The sequence below is a fragment of the Notechis scutatus genome, chromosome 5, assembly GCF_049901735.1.
Source record: "Notechis scutatus isolate UNSWTSFEM ecotype Mainland chromosome 5, rNotScu1.2, whole genome shotgun sequence".
NCBI classification, from domain to species: domain Eukaryota; kingdom Metazoa; phylum Chordata; class Lepidosauria; order Squamata; family Elapidae; genus Notechis; species Notechis scutatus.
In genome coordinates, this window is record NC_142013.1 from 44,802,835 (window position 1) to 44,824,672 (window position 21,838).

The 21,838-nt window shown below is 36.3% G+C and overlaps 1 protein-coding gene across 12 annotated transcripts in view; it reads right to left on the bottom strand.

The window, feature by feature from the left end:
• Nucleotides 1-21,838, bottom strand: part of ROBO2 (roundabout guidance receptor 2) — a 766,078-nt gene that overhangs the window by 22,322 nt on the left and 721,918 nt on the right. For 8 of the 12 annotated variants that reach the window (XM_087966640.1, XM_026664101.2, XM_087966639.1 and 5 more), the window contains 6 exons: nucleotides 17,001-17,043; nucleotides 15,333-15,460; nucleotides 12,406-12,681; nucleotides 11,950-12,075; nucleotides 10,016-10,172; nucleotides 8,225-8,482 (listed from right to left, as the gene is read on the bottom strand). In XM_087966640.1, the coding sequence (XP_087822766.1) occupies nucleotides 8,225-8,482; nucleotides 10,016-10,172; nucleotides 11,950-12,075; nucleotides 12,406-12,681; nucleotides 15,333-15,460; nucleotides 17,001-17,043 (988 nt within the window). The remainder of the gene's footprint in view (nucleotides 1-8,224; nucleotides 8,483-10,015; nucleotides 10,173-11,949; nucleotides 12,076-12,405; nucleotides 12,682-15,332; nucleotides 15,461-17,000; nucleotides 17,044-21,838) is intronic. The other 4 variants (XM_087966645.1, XM_087966647.1, XM_087966646.1 and 1 more) reach the window with 1 other exon arrangement.

Here is a 21,838-nt window from a genome sequence, read left to right on the forward strand (position 1 = left end):
CCTCCAACTTGGCCCCACTGTTCAATAATTCTGAGTTGGAGATAAAACTTACTCAAAAATAGTCTTCAAAAGAAAGCAATACAGTCCGAACTTAATGAGCAGATAGAGGTGAAATAAAAAACCAAATAAACTACAATGACAAAATTTCCACAATGGACCAGGATAAGTAATTATCAAATTCAAGGAGATAACAAGGCATAGTCTGTTGGAAGGACGCCAACCAAGATAACTTCAGCCCAAAATAAAACACGCTTTGCTTCTGGCAATGCTGTGTTGTAACTGTCTCTCTTATATACTATTCTCCCCAGCTGCAACTAATAAGGGGGATCATGGCCGCTTCCTCTCTCGTAAGCCAAGTTGTTTCTTTCTCCGTTCCTCCCTGCGTGTCCTAGGATGAAGAGGGGATGGGCCTGGTTCTTCCTTTGACTGCCCAGCCGGCCTCTGCCCTTCCCCAGCCTCCTCCACAACCTCCAGAGCCACACCTCCAGTCCCTGTTGGCTGCTCGTCCTCTTCCTCAGAGTCCAACTCTATCAAGGGCATGACATTGTGTTTTATTAAGTTTGCTGAAGTCTGAGTCAGAACAAATATCAGAAACTACCAACAGTGTACTACAACCACATAGAATCAGCATAGCATACAAGCCAACTAAAGCCCTTCAAAACATTCTAAGTAAGCCAAAAGACCCAGCAGCCCCAAAGGAAAAAAACAGGAGTCATCTATTACATAGAGTGTAATAACTGCAACTGCCACTATGTAGGACAAAAAAGCAGAAGATTGGCAGAACACATCCATGAACACCAACTAGCAGTCAGAAAACATGATGAAAACTCTTTATTTTCACAACATATGGACAGATTTAACCAGTTTCAACTACGAAACTGTGACGATCCTAGACCAAGCCAAGTCCAAAAGCACTAGGGAATTTCTAGAGACTTGTTACTCTGACAAATTAATAGGCACACAGACATAAACAATATCTACATAGAAAAGATCCAATCTACAAGCACAAAGGGGAACAAAAAGACCAAAATACATTTCTACCAGCAATCAGCACCCTTATGAGCATCATTAACTCCAAGATTAACATCAGACTAACAATCAAGAAGTAAACAATACCTCAATCAAGGAGCTGCCAAACAAGCTAATAGTAAAAAGCTCAACCAAACAACTTCTTAAGACTACCCCTACCAACACTGATAGAATAAGCCACTGAGAGCAAACTCCATTCCTTACACTGATGATGTTACCTAGTTTGGGTAATGAAACATCTGCAAGAAACGCTGGTTGCAGAAAACCAAGCTAAGAGACCACCAAGGACCCCTTATTTCAACCCTGAGTTACAAATATTTTCCTTTATTCTTTACCTTAATCTTAGTCTCTAACCTCATTTTCCAGAGAGGTTATGTACAGCTAGTTTTCTTGACTGAGTAACCTAGCACAAAACCAGAATTATAGCAACTGTAGCATATACCAGTACATTTGTTTATGTTATGGTGGTTGTAGGAATTTTCATGTGGACTTTGTTAGGTGCAAGCAATCATGAAGCAAGGCAGTTCAAATGAATACAAGTTTATTGCATGCTAGCACTCTCTACAATAATCTAGTAGCAGTCAAAATAATAAACTAGCAGCAGTCAAAGCAAATTGGATGTAGCTAAGAATCAGTTCAAAATGGGCTGCATTTAGATCTCTTGTGGGTGCAAAGGATCTCAAGAATGACGAAGTACTTGACCTCTCTCTTGGGCTCAGCCTTGTCATCTCCTACAGGCTCTATTAACATCTTCTAGTATACTATCTGATGGTACTTCCCAATTGACCATTGATAAATGGGTTTTTGAAGGTTCACTGCAACTACTTTATGCATGATCTTTTGCTTCATGCTAGCTTCTATGCTCTATAAAGGAGCAGGTTGCAGTGACATTCTATGTTTAGTTGTTAGCTGCACCCCCAGTTTTTCTCCAAGTATTGTTGAGTTCAAAATAATGTATAGTTGATCTATCTCTAATATTGAGATGAGCTTTTTCTTCATTGTTCTGAAGCATTGTTTCTCAGTTAATGGGGATGCAGGTCTCCTGTCCATCCATAATTCACTCATACATTTCATATATCCCCCTCTCATTAAATTTATTGTACTGTTGTAGTAGCAATTCCAGATTATTTAGTCTTGTCTATGCATGGTTTGTTCCAGTAGTGTACTTATCATCAGAGTGCTGCAGTTCCCCAATACCTTATGCAAACCTTGTTAATTGAGGCAATGTCTGTACTGGCACAATACTCCTTGTTTGTGTCACTCTCATATTTGAGATGAAACATTATCATGTTGTTGCCCAAGGACTCTATTGGTAAGATAGGTACCAGCCATGATTTGAACCTTGGTCTCTTCGTCAAAAGTGACACTCTAACAACTACGCTATCCAGCCACAATGTAACCTAACCTAACATAAGGTAACAACATAACATAACAATATCTCATCTCATAATAAGTATCAGGAGTCTTGCTCCCTTCAATCCTTTCTGCACCTCCTCCCCATGTATTCCTATGGAGGTATTTGTTTCTGTTCACTTGGGAAATAACAGGAAATTCTTCTGAGAAGGGATGAAAATGGATTACATGAATTTAAGATAACTACTTGAAGAATCAATTTCAGGAAATTAATTGCAGATGGTTAATGAGGTTTAATTACTCCCTCCCTTTTAAAGCATGTGAGAGAAATCTGTATATATTGTAAGATTAGTGTTTGAGACAAATGATGGGCTGACAGCAGGGCAGCTGGGTTTGGAGGCAACTTGCCAACACACAATATAAGGTTTCAAACAGTTGCATGTAAAGGTTACTGTACTGTGATAAAAACATACCAGTGCACATTAGAACATTTTAATTCCATAACATGTCAACTTGATAATATTGGAAAAGATTCAGTACTTCAACTTCTAAAACCCTACAGAAAGGCTGGATAAGAGTATTCCAGTTAAAAAAAATTCTTAGGAAATGCTAGAAAGTTCTCTCAATCCATTACAGTGAGCTCTACATATCTTTAATTTCAGTGACCACTCTCATGTTTACTATGCCTTCTGATCTGTGTTTAAGCAAGATTTTTTAAAAGCTGGTAATTCCTAAACTTAAACGGATTCTTAAATTGCTACTAAATATTTCTTCATCAACTTTATGAAACATGAACACATGTAATTAAGAAAGGGAAAGAAAGAATCATTGCAATTGTCCAAGCTTGTTTTTCTGACAGTCCTTTTTGCAGGACCATAATTACATGAGACCCAGAGAATCTCTATTTTAAGAAAGTGTCTGCCAAGAAATGAAAGGATTTTAGCATTTATCACTGTTTCTCCAAGGTCACAGATGCAGTATAGAAACTAATTGATTGACCCCTTAACCCGTGCTTTTCATATAGTCTCTATGGATGCACCAATTCTTCCAAATTCCATAGGCTTTCAGATGATAAGGAACAAGGGAGTCAGCTTGTTTCTGCAGGATAAGCTATATATTCACACTTTGTTTTTTTAAAAGCATTTAAAAATACCCCTAGCCCTCACAGAACTATAGTCTTTGGGAATATGAACTGGACAGATTTTTTTTTAAAAAAAGCCTAAGTGCTTGAATCTGATGCTTGTAATATAAGGAGAGCACAGAAAAAGGTAAATTGGTAGCAAATGAAACAGTATAAAGCTCCACATAGTAATGATTCCCTCTATATTTAAAAAATGCAATGTATTTTAAGAAACATTTCCTTCTATAGTCTCAATTCTCATTGATTCAGAGTGCCTACACAAAAAAGTGCAAAGATTAACATACTCATATTATTTCTCCATGAAAAAGCCTTGTACTTTACAAGAAGTCAGTTATTTTGAAGGACAGAGACAATTATGCCACATGAAAACATTAATTGAAAGGACATTCAATTTTTTAAATTCTCCCATTCTAATCCACTCATCCATTCTATCTTGGGCCTAGCATTTTTTTTATGAATACTGCATGAGAGAATGTCCCATCACTGGGTTTCACTTCAATAGGGTACTGTAGCCCTTCCAGCAATTCTCTATTAAGTCTTGTAAAGATATAATGAGTGAGTAAAACTTGAGCTATTACACAGAAAAGGAGAATCGCCAGAAAAGGTAAAATGACCATTTATGTTAATATAATAATAATTATTGTACTAATGAATTTTGTACAGATATTTTATTTAGGAACTGATAAAACTGTAGGTTGAAATTAAGAATTTAAACAAAAGTATCTGTATGGCAATTGTTTTTTTTTAACCTAACTTACAGTTCTACAATTACCAGATGAAAAGATTTAAGCTTTATTCACTTGAAAATCATAATCACTAGATGAGAAAACTATTTATGAAAGGATGCTTAAGGTCACAACTTCTTTGTAATAAATAAAGGTCAAATTCCTGGATTCTGTACTTTGGAAACCTAACCATTCATGATCAGTTTGTTGGCTGAAACTAATAAACAGACAACAAATGGTCAAAATTGGGAGCGTCCTATCAAATTCTGTACCTGTCAACAGTGGTGTCTCCCAAGGCAGTGTTCTAGTACCAACTCTCTTCATACTCTACATAAATGACCTCTGTGATCATATTAACAGCAACTGCGTTCTCTTCACTGATGATGTAAAGCTATTCAACACAACAGACAATACTACTACCCTTCAAAAATACCTTGACTATGTATCAGAATAGTCAAACAAATGGCAACTTCAAATCTCAACAAATAAATGCTCTGTCCTACATATTGGCAAAAAAATATATCAGAAAATAAAATACAGGCTGAATAGTCAAGACCTTGTTGATGATCCAAACTCTGTCAAGGATCTTGGAGTACCCATCTCTAATGATCTAAGTGCTAGAGCCCACTGTAACTACATAACCAAAAAGATGTTAAGAGTTGTTAACCTAATCTTACGTAGTTTTTTCTCCGGTAATATTACACTACTAACTAGAGCATACAAAACATTTGCTAGACCAATACTCGAATACAGCTCTTCAGTCTGGAACCCACATTATGTATCTGATATTAACACAGTTGAGAAACTCCAGAAATATTTCACAGGAAGAGTTCTCCTCTCCTCTACTCGTTGCAGAATACCTTATGCCACAGGACTTGAAATTCTAGATCTAGAAAACCTAGAACTACGCCGCCTTCGGTCCGATCTAAGTATAGTATATAAAATCATACATTGCAATGTCCTACCTGTCAATGAATACTTCAGCTTCAACCATAACAATACAAGAGCAAACAATAGATACAGGTGAAACTCAAAAAATTAGAATATTGTGCAAAAGTTCATTTATTTCAGTAATGCAACTTAAAAGTGAAACTAATATATGAGATAGACTCATTACATGAAAAGCAAGATAGTTCAAGCCATGATTTGTCATAATTGAGATGATTATGGTTTACAGCTCATGAAAACCCCAAATCCACAATCTCAGAAAATTATAATATTGTGAAAAGGTTCAATATTCTAGGCTCAAAGTGTCCCACTCTAATCAGCTAATTAAGCCATAACACCTGCAAAAGGTTCCTGAGCCTTTAAATGGTTTCTCAGTCTGGTTCAGTAGGAATCACATCATGGGAAAGACTGCTGACCTGACAGTTGTGCAGAAAACCATCATTGACACCCACCATAAGGAGGGAAAGCCTCAAAAGGTAATTGCACATGAAGTTGGATGTTCCCAAAGTGCTGTATCAAAGCACATTAATAGAAAGTTATGTGGGAAGGAAAAGTATGGAAGAAAAAGGTGCACAAGCAGCAGGGACGACCGCAGCCTGGAGAAGATTGTCAGGAAAAGGCCATTCAAAAGTGTTGGGGACTTTCACAAGGAGTGGACTGAGGCTGGAGTCAGTGCATCAAGAGCCACCATACACAGACGGATCCTGGACATGGGTTTCAAATGTCGTATTCCTCTTGTCAAGCCACTCCTGAACAACAAACAACATCAGAAGCGTCTTACCTGGGCTAAAGAAAAACAGACCTGGTTTGTTGCTCAGTGGTCCAAAGTCCTCTTTTCTGATGAGAGCAACTTTTGCATCTCATTTGGAAACCAAGCACCAAGAGTCTGGAGGAAGAATGGAGAGGCACACACTGCAAGATGCTTGAAGTCCAGTGTGAAGTTTCCACAGTCTGTGTTGATTTGGGGAGCCATGCCATCTGCTGGTGTTGGTCCACTGTGCTTCATTAAGTCCAAGGTCAATGCAGCTGTCTACCAGGAGATTTTGGAGCACTTCATGCTTCCTTCCTCAGACGAGCTTTATGGGAATGCTGACTTCATTTTCCCACACTGCCAACAGCACCAAAACCTGGTTCAATGACCGTGGGATTACTGTGCTTGACTGGCCAGCAAACTCGCCTGACCCGAACCCCATAGAGAATCTATGGGGCATTGCCAAGAGAAAGATGAGAGACATGAGACCGAACAATGCAGAAGAGCTGAAGGCCGCTATTGAAGCATCCTAGTCTTCCATAACACCTCAGCAGTGCCATAGGCTGATAGCTTCCATGCCACACCCCATTGAGGCAGTAATTGCTGCAAAAGGGGCCCAAACCAAGTACTGAGTACATATGCATGCTTATACTTTTCAGAGGTCCGATATTGTTCTGTGTACAATCCTTATTTTATTGATTGCATGTAACATTCTAATTTTCTGAGATTGTGGATTTGGGGTTTTCATGAGCTGTAAACTGTAATAATCTGAATTATGACAAATCATTGCTTGACCTATCTTGTTTTGCATGTAATGAGTCTATCTCATATATTAGTTTCACTTTTAAGTTGCATTACTGAAATAAATGAACTTTTGCACGATATTCTAATTTTTCGAGTTTCACCTGTACAAACTCAAGGTTAATCACACCAAACTTGATTGCAGGAAATATGACTTCAGCAACAGAGTGATCAATGTCTGGAATACTCTACCTGACTCTTTGGTTTCTTTCCCAAGCCCCCAAAATTTTAAACTTAGACTTTCTACTATTGATCTCACCCCTTTCCTAAGAGGTCTGTAGGGGGCATGCATAAGTGCACCAATGTGCCTACCGTCCCTGTCCTATTGTTTCTTTTATTTTTCTTATATGTATCCATGTATTCATAACTATGTTTTTACTTATACCTATTATATTATTATTATTATTATTATTATTATTATTATTATTATTATTATTATTATGCAATTGACAAACCAAATTAAAAAATAATAACACAAACTATGTATTGTGTTAGCACTTTCAAATATAGTTACTACTACCTATAAGCTGAAAAGTAAAATCCTGCAAAAACTTCAGTCTGACATTATAGAATGTTTTAAAAACTTGGGGAAACTGTTACACTATAAAAAAATTTTTTCAGTCTTGTATCCTATTACAGCTTTATATACCAGGATCATACACTCAGCTTCTCATGACTGTTCAAGTCAACTTTGAACTTGATGCAACCAGCTACAGCTTCTATAATTAACTGGAAAAAAAATCCCGGATGCATATATTATAAAACTTTCAATCTAGCATAATACTTACCCATACAGATTTTCAAGGGGTCCACAAATTTTCCATAATAGTTCCTACAGTTAGTTATAGTTTGTACATGATATAATATAGCTTCACAATGGAATTTATGAACTGGTATAGGGTATAGGGTTTCCTGCCTGAGCAGGGGGTTAGACTAGAAGACCTTCAAGGTCCCTTCCAACTCTATTCTATTCTATTCTATTCTATTCTATTCTATTCTATTCTATTCTATTCTATTCTATTCTTATTCTTATTCCTATTCTCTAGAAATTCAAGCATAAAAGCAAAATTAAAGAAGTACTCAGTTAATCCTACTTACTTATCTATAACCTTTCCCCCACAACTCACTAGTCCTTATATAAGAAGGATATTTTATATATCTATTTTATGGCTTTTGAAATAGAGAAGGCAATGGGATCCATTTTAAAACTCACCTTAAATAAAACAGATAATCTTATTTTTTTTAAAAAAAGAAGTGGTCATATAAGTCAAGAAACTTATATTCATTAGTTGGTAGTTTGAGTGATAAAGTCATTTATGTCATGATTATGTCAAGAGGAAATAATCTGCATCTATCCATTAGATAATTGATCTAACAAATTCTTTATTTATTATACAGTTATGTCTATCTGCTGAAGCTAGGACTTATCAGTTTTTAAACCTTATGCAAGTGAATTTTGATGATGGTCACATTTACCATGCTTGCTTTGCTACATCAAACTGATATGCCCTGGTCAACTCATCAAGATGGGCCTGAAGCATAGGTTGCATTTCTTCTCTAGGAGAGGGAGTTAAAGTTGCAGTGGACTGTTGTCCAAAAGAGATTGCAGGGGAAGAAGCCACTCCTCGGACAGGGGGTGTAGGAACTCTGTCATCTTCTTCAAGTTCATCCTCCATTCCCTGATGCAAATATGTCTGGACAGGTAAAGGTGGACACCAAACATCACTGTTGTACCTACAAAATAAATTATTTTGGTTCACAGTTGAGTCTTAAAGTTTTAACAATTATGTAATAGAGATAGTAGATATCCATCTTTGTTGTTAAGGGCACTCTGATTTAAAACTCTGCTCAACCATGAAATTCTAAATGTTCAGACTACTGTTATGAGGTTGGAAGTGTCACACAGGGGAAATAAATGTTTACTGCATTGAATTCCGGCAGGAAAAAGGTAAGATATAAACCTAATTAAAAAAAAATAAGCTAAAGGGTATTTAGTAAGCGAAGTATTAGCATACAGTTGCAGAATTAGAATAAACATGTCACTTGTTTATTTCAGTAACTCTAAGATTTTATCTTTCCTCCCTTTTCAAAAATATTATTCTGACTTTTGATATTTCTGATAGTGTTCTAATCAACAATAAAAACCACTTGCTAGTGTCTTTAAAATATCCTTTCTTTGGCTGACATGAGCAGCAATGTCAAGCAAACAAATAATTGTGCAAACTATGGGACAAATGCAGATGTGTGTTTTGCTACTATTATTTATAACTGGACAAACAATTAATGTTAAATATTAAGGAGGGCGTATGAGTGTGTGTAAGGTGCCAAGGTGGTGTGGTGAGGGTGGTGCAGGGTTGCATGACAGTTGGGGAGGGTGCATGATGATGTACAAGGATTTGAGGAAGATACAGGGAGGATACACAAGGATGAATGGAGGTACACAAGAGTGTGAGGGAAATGTGGCAAAGCCTAGAAAAGTATATGAAGGTGTGTAAGTATATATGGGGATATGAGGGAATTGCAGCTAGGCTCATGGAGGATATGTGATAGTACAAGGAAGATGTGTTGAGGCTTGAAGAAGATGTATGTGCTTGGCATCGTTTGAATGCAGACTGGGACTGGGGAAGGGTGCATAGATGGGGGAAACTTACCCTAGTGGCTTGTAACTTTCCCTGCTAGCTTTATTGATTTTCTTGGAAAGCTGGCAGGGAAGATAGCAAATGACGATCACATGATTGTAAGGCAGTGCAATTGATCAGGTGGAATCTGGTTGCAAGTGCCCATATTGCAATTATGTGATTGTAAGTTGCTGGCATAGTCAAAATGTTGAGGACTGCTCATATCTATTATTTATTCAGCATTGTTGTAACTTTGAATGGTTACATGAGGTGAATTATTAAGCACTATATTTCTTTGAGAAATAGAGTCTGGAGAATAGAGAAAGCATACTGGAAGTGAAATGACATTGCCAGTAGCAATTAAGGATGTAAAAGGAATATCCTTATCTATAGAAGATTGTTTGAAATTGAATCTTCTCTTAAACTTTCAGTAGAGAGATGAAAATGTGCATTTGTAATGGAAGGGTATGGAGAAAGGATTACTGAGCCAGATGGATTAAAACACTATTGTAATAAATGTATATGAACAGTCTTACATTTACAATCTCTCTTCAAACTTCATAATAAATGGCTGATCCTGACCCTAACCCTAACCCAGCCTTAGCTGTCAGATAATGGATTCAAAATTGTTCATAGGAAAATACATTACCCTTGTTCTTGTGGATCCACCCCATAGTGTTCTAACTCTGTTCCTGGAAGTGGATGTATTGGAGGAGGTGGAAGAGGAACACTGGCCCAGGTAGACCCATTATTTTTCTGAGTCTTGGGAGTATTTTTGTTTTTCTTTTTCTTTCCTCCTTTCCCACCTGAAGTCAAGAAGCATTACAAAAATATGAAGAAGCTAAGTTAATTATTTACATATTTCTATTTCCAGAAAGAGTTTTGATTCCAGATGGCACATGTAAAAAAAGAGTGAAAGCATGAAAAGAACTTTTTTCTATTTTTATTTTACTAATATCAGCAGCAAGATGTTATAGCTGACATAAGTTAGAAATAATAATAGAGTGGTGTGGCGTGAAAAGAATCCGTATAATTGTCAAGCATTACCGTATTTGCCGGCGTATAAGGCGACTTTTTGCCCTGAAAAACATGCCTCCAATTGGGGGTCGTCTTATATGCCGGGTCGTCTTATACGCCGGCAAATAGTAATTGGGAAGCACTGCGGCTGCCACAGGCTGAGGCACTTTTTACGCACCGTGGAAGCGAATCTACTTCTTTTCATTTAACAAACTCCATATAACTTAATCACAATGAACCATACGTTGAATAAAAATTAAAATGTTCTTGTGTCAAAACTATATTTATAGATTTATTTTGTCTGTGTTAGGAAACATAAAACACCAGAACGAAGTGCTTCAAAACAGAGTATTTATAATACTCTTTCTCAGGGTGATTTCTCAGTTATTAAGAACACAACCCCAAATATGATTCATTTGGCTTATTTCCAGACACAAAGCCAAGTGTAGGTGTTAAACTCTAAAAAAGTCTGTAAGCAGTTTATTGCTGGAATAGGTTTCCAGCATTCAGCTAAAAATGCAAAAATCATAAGTGTAATATTTTAAATATATTCAATCCAATAGCCTCCCTCCCAATTATATACATATAAAAAAAGATTATACATGGAGAAATGAACAATGAGGAATGCAAAAACATAGAGGAGAATGTATACACATATCCATGACGAGACTACATCACATTTTATGGAAGTCCAGACTTAATAATAGCTAATGATCATACTATATTTGGTCATAATGTGCTATATGCCAAAGAAGAATGAAACATCAAATAGAATTAGGCAATAACACAGAAGAATTCTGAATAAGATAATATAGGGCTTACAGAAAATACACATATACGTAAGTAAAGAATAATAAAAATGGAAAGTGACAAGACAATAGAAATGCTAAAAATAACTTCACAAATTTTTAAATTTTGTTTTTTTTTTTAAATATGGCATGCATAATATAATTTGTTATACTGCAGTGGGATTTTATACTGTCGTTTATGTACTGTGACCCATCTTGATGGCATATATAATTACACTACAATAACCAGCATGCAACCTTTGCTTTATGTTTGGATTTAATTCTAAATATTTTAAATGCTTATCTTTCAATTCCAATATAATTCTACTACTGAATTTATTGATATGCTGGACCTCAGAGATATTGTGATTCTACATGAGAATATGTGTCCAATAATAGTATATACAATAAAAAACCCTCATAAATAACCTTAGAGAAAACCAAAGCTATAAAGTGATTACTTTATAGAAAGGTAGTACTGCTCCAGAAAGGTGAGAATTTTATGAAATAAAATTTTCATTCATGCTCAAAAATATAGGAAATCAATTCATACATAATTTATATGTTCTCTAAATTAGCTTCTTAAATTGAGCAAATAAAGTATATTTTTCAAAAAAAAGCAAAATAACAATTCATATATGATTATATATGAATCGTTCAGGTATATTTACACAAAAGTTATACCCAGTAATTGATCATGTATCTTGAGTCTTTCAGGTTTATAAAATTGAATTAAAAATAAAAACTTCCTTCTTATGTAAATTGTATTGAAACCAACCTGAGAGGCTGTCACTCCTTTCTGAACTGTTGTGAGAGCTGGTGGTGCTGAAATCTTGTGACTGGTTGTGTGGCATTCTATTAGACAATCCCTCAGCCAAACGGTAGTCAGGGATGTAAAGCAAAGCTAAGGGTTGAAGGGCAAAGGTCATAGTACCTTCTTGTGATTAGTTTATAGAACATGCACAACATGCAGTTAACTCTTTATCAGCTTATAAGTAAAATGTATTAAATATTTAACCTAATGTATCATATGGGTAGCAGGATGCAGTGCATATCTATGAAACTGGAAAAAGATGAAAGAAACTGAAATAGCATAATCCAATTAGTTGAATTTGTAAAGTTTTAGAATACATGCAAGATACATTAAAGGAAGTGAGAACAGTAGTGGGTAACCCATAATTTTATTTCCATGCAGAGAACATATTCATAAAAGAAAATTAAGAACAAGAATCACCATTGTTGCCTTTTCCCTGATCTGGAAGAGAGTAACCAAATCCCATTAAGTCACTTTTCTGCTGAATTGAACTTTTCCACTGAGGATCTGGTAAATCAACCGCCAATTCATGGATGCTGTTGGAATGCAGTATTTGCGTTGTGGCATATGGAGTAGCTTGTGTTATTTGGCTGGAACTATTGTAACTAGTTTTGGTACTGAAGTCAATGCTGCTATAAATGGCTCCATCAGAAAGCATTGTGGCAGTTTTATCCCCTGGCATTGGAGGTAGCACATCTGGGGTGCAAACAGAGAAATGGAAGGAAAAAATAGTATTATAAAGAAAAAAAATACTAAGCTATCAAGGTTTTAATATGAAAAATAAATATATCATGCTGCACATTTGCTTTTTGGCTGAGACAGTTTCCATGAGCCAGTGAAGGGAAAATGATGTATTGCCTATGCCTTTCTATCAGCATCTTTGACAAACTTTGCACTTGTCCTTCACATCTCACTGCTTAAAAGCCATATTTCCTCCATATCTTCAACTGTGAAAATGAAGCTTGGAATATTTCGGTCCCAAACACTGTTTCCAATTGTTCATTTTATGTCAGTGCCAATGACACTGTCGTGCTCAAGGGATATGATAAAAATCCCAGAAAGAACAATCTCCTTGTATTTTCCTCCCTGCCAATTCCATCATGCGAGCACTGCACAAACTACTGAATGAACACAGAGATACCTTCAGTTATTCTTAAAGAGTCTTGGTCAATGCTACTTTAATGTATTTATTTTTAAAATCACCTGGATAATAAATTATTTTGGATTTTTTTTCATTTTCAAGAACTTCATCTAATTGAGACTTGAAATATGCTAAAACATAGAATTACTTTAAATTTAATATTAGATGATGAAATGATTTGATTTTTCATCAAAATTATTTTAACCCACTAAGTGAAATACAAGGGAATGACCTTCATTACTATAAAATTAAATGGGTAAATATTATTTATCCAAAATAATTACCAAAATATTAATGATTAGCCTAATGCAGTATGAAGTCTTTTTATTTTTCATTTTATTTCAATAAAAGGCATAAACCAAATTCTCACATGGAAAAGTGAATAGCGTAGTTAAGATCAATTTGTGAAAATTATATGCTTTGGAAAAGAAATGAAATACCCTGATATACCTGTGTGACCTGTGTGTACTTTGACAACATTTGTGAAAAACATGAATTATTTTCATAGGGCAGCCAAAAGACAAATATAGAAATAATGAATCAGAAATCAATTGTCCAAATTAAAATGATCATATTCATTTATAGCATTTTTATATCACAGACTCTGCAGACTCAATGCAGTTTAAAAGCTAATTCTTTATTTTTCTAGAGAAAACCTTGAGCACTTTCCATTTCTGAGAAACACTCACAGACAAATAGATGAATTGTATAGGTTCAAAGAAAAGAATGATCAAGGAACTATAAAGAGTGACTGAATGAACTGGGAATGTTTAACTCAGAAGAATGAGGAAGGATATGTTTGCACTTTTCAAGGACCAGAACAGATGTTACCCAGAAGAATATAAAGAGCTACTCCCACTTGTTCCAGACTAGTGGGAGGGACTTAATTGATTTAAGATTTAAAAAGGCAGAAATGTTAGAAAGAAAAATTTAAGAATAGGAGCATTTTAATAGTGGACTCTATTACTTATACTGTACTTTAATTCAGATTCTTGCACTGAATTGCTTACAGTAGAATGCTAAAGCCAGGTTGCTGGTTGGGATACTGCATTGTTAGTTTTATACCTATTTGAAAGTGATTGCACTGACTTTCAATGAACTAATTATTTCTGTTTATGCATTTGTTTATGATATGTAAGGTCATAATCTAACTGGAACTCATAGGCTTGGAACCCACGTTATCTGGTATCTGTTGCTATATATTTAGTCAATAAATGTGATTATTGCAAGAGTTTTGATTTATATGGTTAGAACTACAGATTTCAGATGGCTAAATTGAGTGGCTGTGGATTTTCGGGAATTTTGGGTGTCAAATGTTCTATGTTTGGTTCTGAATGGGATTACCACTTCAAACAGAGCTGTTGTGTTATTTTTGAGTTATACTAGATTCATAGCTCCTGCCTTAAATTTGGACCACCTTACTCATGGTCATCTCTTCTTTATTTTTTAAATGTGTATACCACGTGATTCCCTGTGGCTGAGATTATTGCAATGTGCTTTACACGGGGCTATCTTTGGTGACAATTCATTACTATGCAAGCTGCCCTGGGTGGCAGTGGGTTTGTTTTAGATGGAATTCAAGAGGCTGGCTATCAGCTTTAAAGGTCTTCATTGCACAGGGGGAATCACTTGTCTCTGATTATCTTTGCCGATCTAATCAGATCTGACAAAGTAGGTATTTTTCAGATTTTGTCATTTCAGCAATATCATTTGGTGGAACACAGGAGACTTACCTTCTCTATCACAACCAGCCCCCCAATGATCTGAAAGGCCTGCCTTTTGTAAAAGCCTTGATGAGCCATTTTATTTCTCCCATTCCCCCCCTCCACACACCACAAACTTTTCATATTTTTCAAATACATCCAGATAGTTTGCTTGTAACTGATGAATTGTGTAATGGATTTGTATCTTGTTATACTTTATTTTTACAATATTATGCTGTTTTAATTGTATGTCATCTAGAGTTTATGTCAGGACAGCAATTATAAAAATTGACTAAATGTAATAAATATTTTATTTCGTAAACCTCTTGATAATATAGAAAGCTTTTGTATAAATATATAGTGTAACAATATATCATTACCGGTACTTTTTATTTTCATTGTTTATATTTCCATCATCATTTTTTAAATAAACATGTTGTATAAAGAAACAATGTATCCTGCCAAACAATGTATCATGCATGTAAAGAAATTTGAAAATGTACCTCCACGACCAAAATTCCCAAGGTCACTTGGTCCATTGGTACTGTTGTTAACAGGAAGGCTGGTAGCAGGCCAAGAATCCGCAAGCCAAGGATAACTTGGATCACTTGCATTTAACAAGCCTGGCCGACTAAAGAAATCCAATAATAAAGTATTAATGTGAGAAATCTATGTAATTGTAATAGAAACAATTTTATTGGAAAGTTTGTGGAACAAATGGAAAGGAGCATTCCATTTACAGTTGTAACAATTCTATGAAATTTGTAAAGTAATTTTATATCAAAATAGTGAAGTCTGTGCATTTAAAAATATTCAGAGTAAACTTGGATTCTGTATAAACCTGACACACTGCCTGTAGAAACTGGTAGCATACCCTCACACAGTTTGCTGTAATCCCAATGAATTCCATTGTCTGGGCTGAAAAGAAGTAATAGGCTGTACCACCACTGAAAGAACCTAAGCCAGGAAGAAATGATAAATTGCTACCTCAAGGGAATAATCATTCAAAGTGACTGTTCTATATCAACCATTTCCAGCCCTCTGGTGATTATTTTTTCACTTCCTGCATACCAAATGTATGTCTGTTATCTAGAAGATGCTAGAGTGCTCTTGCATGAATTTAAAAGCAAGCAAGTTTGAATGGGATTAATGGAAAATTCAAAGTATCTGTTCTACCTATGACAGCAGACTTCCATATGTTTATTTTCAATTTTTATAAACTACTGAAGGCAGAATATGTATTGACTGAAACAAATGGATGAGATATACATTAGGTTTAATCTTGTTCCTAAACTTTGGCAAGATAAATAAAGATGGAGAGAAAATATGAAGCAAATAAATTGAAAGTATACATATTAAAATTTTTAAAAGCAAAAAATAACCTTGGGAATCAGAATTTCGCATTAGCAGGTATTTCATCAGATGTTTGTACATAACATTTATGACAGTATATTTTTTTCTTGCACCCCCAATATTCCCGTCTGTATAATTTCAGAGAGAAGTATCGGTTTCTATAGAAACGGCAATAAGATGATCACACAGCTTGCTTCTCATTTATGTACTCTCATTAGACTTAATCCCTTTTTTGCTAAAATATTGATTCAATGGGAGATGGGAAGTTATTACCAGATCCTAATTACAGTCTCCATATTGGCACTGAGAAAATATATGAGGATATATGGGTCTGTTATCAACTTTTATCAATTTCAATTGAGTGACCACAGTTGTAGAATCTAGTCCTATCAATTTACAACTTATTCATCTTCTGTGAATCATTTATTTTGTGAACGATTGTGTGTAATTGTTCATTCACTGCAATTTAATGGAAGCCAATAAGGTCTCTTAAACAACAGCAACTTCATTTACTAATGCCTAATTAATGCAATAACTATCCTGAAAACAAATGAATACATTCCTTCTGATATTTTCTACTAATTTCTTCTTGGGCATCTGGGAGTTATCAAACATCTGGGCTTGATTTCCTTAAGTGTACAACAGATCATTAAAAGCCAGTTTAATCCTTTTAATTCCTGCTAGAATTGCTACTTTTACATCTGATCATCTCTCTCTGTCTCTAGCTCCTAAAAAAGGAAGAAAATTAAATGAGCTAAACATATGAGAAATCCAAAGAAGTATGATCTGTAAATATAGAAGTAAATATGGAAATATACCTTCCATTGCTCATAAGTCCTCCATCTCCTCTTTGAAAAGTGACTGGTTTGTGTTTCAAATAGGAAAGGAAAGAAAAGAAAAAGTGCATTAGTATTTTATATTGAGTGAAATTATAATATGTAGGATAATTCATAAAGTCAAAAGGCCTATGCTCCACCTACCTGAGGATTGTATTTTAAGTGAGATAACTAAGTATAAGAATAGTGAAAGCCAAGGTAATTCCTGTTTCCTCAGCATGATGTTAATTTAAGTTAGTCTTTTTCAGTGACATGCTCACAGGATAACTTATTTCTGATTTCTTGTGATTATAGAGTTTATAGCAATTTTTGAAAATCAACTGACTAAAATCGAAAGACTTATAATACACTGAGCCCAAAACCCCTGAAATTGTGCAGGTCTGATAAAAGCATTACCTTTATTTCTCTAGCTAAATTAAAATGAAATTGCACAATCTTAACATGTTAGTGCTTAATGAAACAATAATGTTATGGTTATAATAATGTTATCACAAAATAGAAGTGAAAAACATGTTAAAACTGAAAAAATGGTAAAGTTTCACAGCAAACATTCTGTATTGTCTTTATTACACAATTTGATAATTGTGTACATTGATACTATACTGTAATTATTAAGACTATATCATAAACCCATTTAAAATCAGTTCAGTAAATAGTATTCAGATCCAATCATAATGTTCTTAGCAAAGTAGTTGTTAGCCATTAAAATCCAATATTTAGGAAAACTATTTTCTCAAATGACAATCCAGGATACTTTGCATTTGGTTCTGAAAATCATACATGTCTGGGAGAAGGCAGCCAAAATTTCTGTGCCAGTTGCTAAAGAGTAAATGTGACTTTAGACGCTTTGAAGCCAATAGAAAGATCAGCAGCTGAAAAGAGGCAAAATGGTTGACTCAGCCTTCCATCCTTCTGAGGTCGGTAAAAATAAGGATCCAGATTGTTGGGGGCAAAATGCTGACTCTAACCGATTAGAGAGGGCTGTAAAGCATTCTGAAGCAGTATGTAAGTTTAAATATTGTAATTGCTATTTCTGTTGTATCCTTTAATACAGTATTATGCAATAGGTTAGGTAGATTTAATTAAATTCAATATCTATTAAATATTTCATATTAGTGCAGCACAATTTACATTCAGATATAGTAAGCTGCTACCTTGTATAAGGTGGAATTCACAGATATATGTTGAACTCTCTGTGTATGATTTTTTAAATTTAATTAATTAATTAATTTATATTACCACCTATTCGCCCATGGCAACTCGAGGTGGTTTACACAATGTAAAACAATATTTAAAACAAAAAATAAAAATAAAAAAACAATAAAAATTAATGAAAAGAATCAAATAAATTAATAAAGTACAATAGAACAAAAATCAGGAAAAAAAATCAGCCCCAACTCCCACCTCCCACCCCGACAACAGATACATTAGCCATTGGATGGGCTCCATCCCGCTCTGGGTTCCCCAGGCCTGCTGGCAAAACCAGGTCTTCAGTGCCTTCCAAAAGAATGCTAGAGTGGAGGCTGTTCTAATCTCTGGGGGAATGATGTTCCAGAGAGATGGAACCATCACAGAGAAGGCCCTTCTTCTGGGTCCCATCAGGTGTATCTCCCTCAGGGATGGGACCTGCAACATTCCCTGCCTCCCCACTCCCCGCTCTAATGGGTAAGGTAGATGTGACTGGCAAGAGACGTTCCCACAGATAACCTGGTTCCAAGCCATGAAGAGCTTTAAAGGTGACAATCAGCACCTTGAATTGCACCTGGAAGCAAATCAGCAACCAATGTAGCTCCTGCAGGAGAGGTGACACATGTGCACACTGGGGTCTGCACAAAACCATGCAGGCCACTGCATTTTGCACCAACTGGAGCTTCTGGATGCTCCTCTAGGGCTGCCCCATGTAGAGCATGTTGCAATAATCAAGACGGGAAGTGACTAGGCCATGAGTAACTGTGAGTAGGGACCGCCGGTCCAGAAAAGGACATAATTGGTGCAGAATGCATAGTTGCGCAAAGGCCCTCATGGTCATGACCGCCACCTGCTCTTTGAGCAGGAGTCGTGAGTCCAGGAAAACCCCTAGATTACTCACAGGGTTTGTTTGGGTAGTGCCACCCCATCCAAGACCAAAGGTGGCAATTCTCCCTGAGCCAACAAACCCCAAACCCAGAGCCACTTGGTCTTGCAAGGGTTTAGTTTCAACCCATTGCTCCCCATCTAGCCCCTAACAGCCTCAAGGCACTGCAAGAGGGAGGACACAGCAACACTTAACTGGCCAAGAGCTGAGACATACAGCTGTGTATCATCAACATATTGGTGATACCTCAGTCCATGGTGATGGATGATCTCACCCAGTGGCTTCATATAAACATTGAGCAGGAGCGGAGAGAGTACCGAGCCCTGCGGAATCCCATAAAGCAGTGGACGAGGGCTGGATCTCTCCCCTCCTAAGTGACTGAGAGTGGCTGCAGAGGAAGGAATTGAACCAAGACAACACAAGGCCTTCCACTCTCATCCCCCGAAGCCACCCCAGGAGAATCCCACGGTCAATGGTATCAAAAGCCATCAAGAGGTGAAGTAGAGCAAGGATGGATGCACTACCCTCCATCCTGCTCCTGCCAGAGATCATCCAAAAGTGCAACGAATGCCGTTTCTGTCCCAAATCCAGGTCTGAATCCTGACTGGTAGGGGTCGAGATAATCCGTTTCATCCAGAAACCTCTGGAGCTGCTGTGTGACCACCTTCTCAACAACCTTCTCCAAAAGGGGAAGAGACAGGTCAGAAATTATCCAACCGGGTAGAGTTCAGCGATGGTTTCTTAAGAAGAGGGTGGACCACAGCCTCCTTAAAGTGCTGGGGTACCATCTCCTCCTGTAGAGAAGCATCAATTACTGCCAGAGTTCACCTGTCTGTCACCTCCTGGGAAGCTATCATAAGCCAGGAGGGACATGGGTCTAAAACACAGGTGCTGCACACATTCTCCCTAGGATTCTGTCCACTTCCTTAGGAGCAGCAGGGTCAAACCGTTCCCAGATAACAGGGCAAGAACCTGCCTCAGGAACTTCTACTGGACCAGCAACCATGCCAGCATCTAACTGGGAATAAAGTGGACCAATTTTGTCTTCCAGAAAATCTGCAAATCTTCTCCTTCCCTAGGAGGAGACGGCTCACCTTAAAGAGGTGATTATCTGCAGACACAATCAGTATGGAGAAATATTTACACTTTGCGGCATGAATCACCACAAGGTAGGCCTTAGTAGCAGCTCTTACCCATGTTCAATCGAGTTCATCTCCTGTCTTCCACCAGCGGCGCTCTAGACATCTCCTCATGCGTTTCATCCCTTTCAGTTCCTCTGTATACCATGGGGCACAGAGAGGTCTACGGGTGAGGAGAGGTCGCAAGGGTGCAATCCTATCCAGAGCCTCAGTTACCTTCCTTTTTACCATATACTTTCCCATTAATATATAAATATTTCTCAGAAACACTGATAAATAATAAAATAAATAAAAAATAACATAAGCTATTCTTTTTTCCCTGCAATACCACTCAGACCACAATCTCAGTCAAACAATTATAATGATTCAAGACTGAAATACTATCTCTGTAGATATTAGAATATAAAACAAGAATATCTACACCTTCTGGGGAAACATTACGTTCATGTTATCAGTTCTACAAGTGGCTTCATGATATCCATTTAATACCAATAAGAACAAAGCAGGTCCCTTTAAGATATCTCACAGAATAAATTTAAGAATTGATAATTAATTGCCTATCACCACTGAGTAAACAATAATTGATGCTTAAACATCAATATAGATATATTTCATGTTAAATGGTATGCTGTACCTATCGGGAAATGAATTAATACATATTCAGCTTAAATATTGCTTCTAATTATATTGTCAGTCATAATCATTAGATACATTAGATACATTGAATGGATGCTTTACAATATGCAAGAAAAATAGCCATTATGGACTTTTTTTCTGCTTTTTAATAACAATCAACATTGTACAAAAAGACAAGAATATGAGAACTGAAACACTGAACTGACTGAAATAAAATAGTTCTCAATAGAGGCACAGTCATATAGTCAGAAAGTTGAAGGTTTGGAAAACACTGTGGGATTGAAATAATTTTTTTTTTAAAGTATCAGAGATCATTATGAAGTAGAATATGAGATAGCTACAATTGGACTTAAATGCTAAATAAAACTTTTTCTAAATGTATGATAGATCTTGACAGACTAGAACACTGGGTGGTATCTAACAAAATGAAATTCAATGTAAAGTCAAGTCCTACATTTAGGCAAGAAAAACAAAAAGTACACATATAGACTGGGTGAAACCAGGCTCAATAGCAGTAACTGTGAGAGGGATCTTGGAGTCTTAGTGGATAACCAGCTAAATATGAGCCAGAAGTGTGCAGCCCATGCCAAAAAGGCTAATGTAATCCTAAATTGCATTAACACATGGATACAATCGAGATCAAGTGAGGGACTAATACCACTCTATAAAGCCTTAGATCACACCTAGAGTATTGCATCCAGTTTTGGTCACCACATTATAAATAAGATGTTGACTCTAGAAAAAGTACAGAGAAGAGCAACCAGGATGATTAGGGGACAGGAGACTAAAACATATGAAGAACGGTTACAGGAATTGGGCCTGGCTAGTCTAGTGAAGAGAAGGACCAGGGGAGACATGATAGCAATCTTCCAATATTTGAGGGGCTGCCATAGAGAGGAAGGGGTCAAGTTATTTTCTAAAGCTCCTGTAGGCCAGACAAGAAATAATGGATGGAAACTGAACAAGGAGAG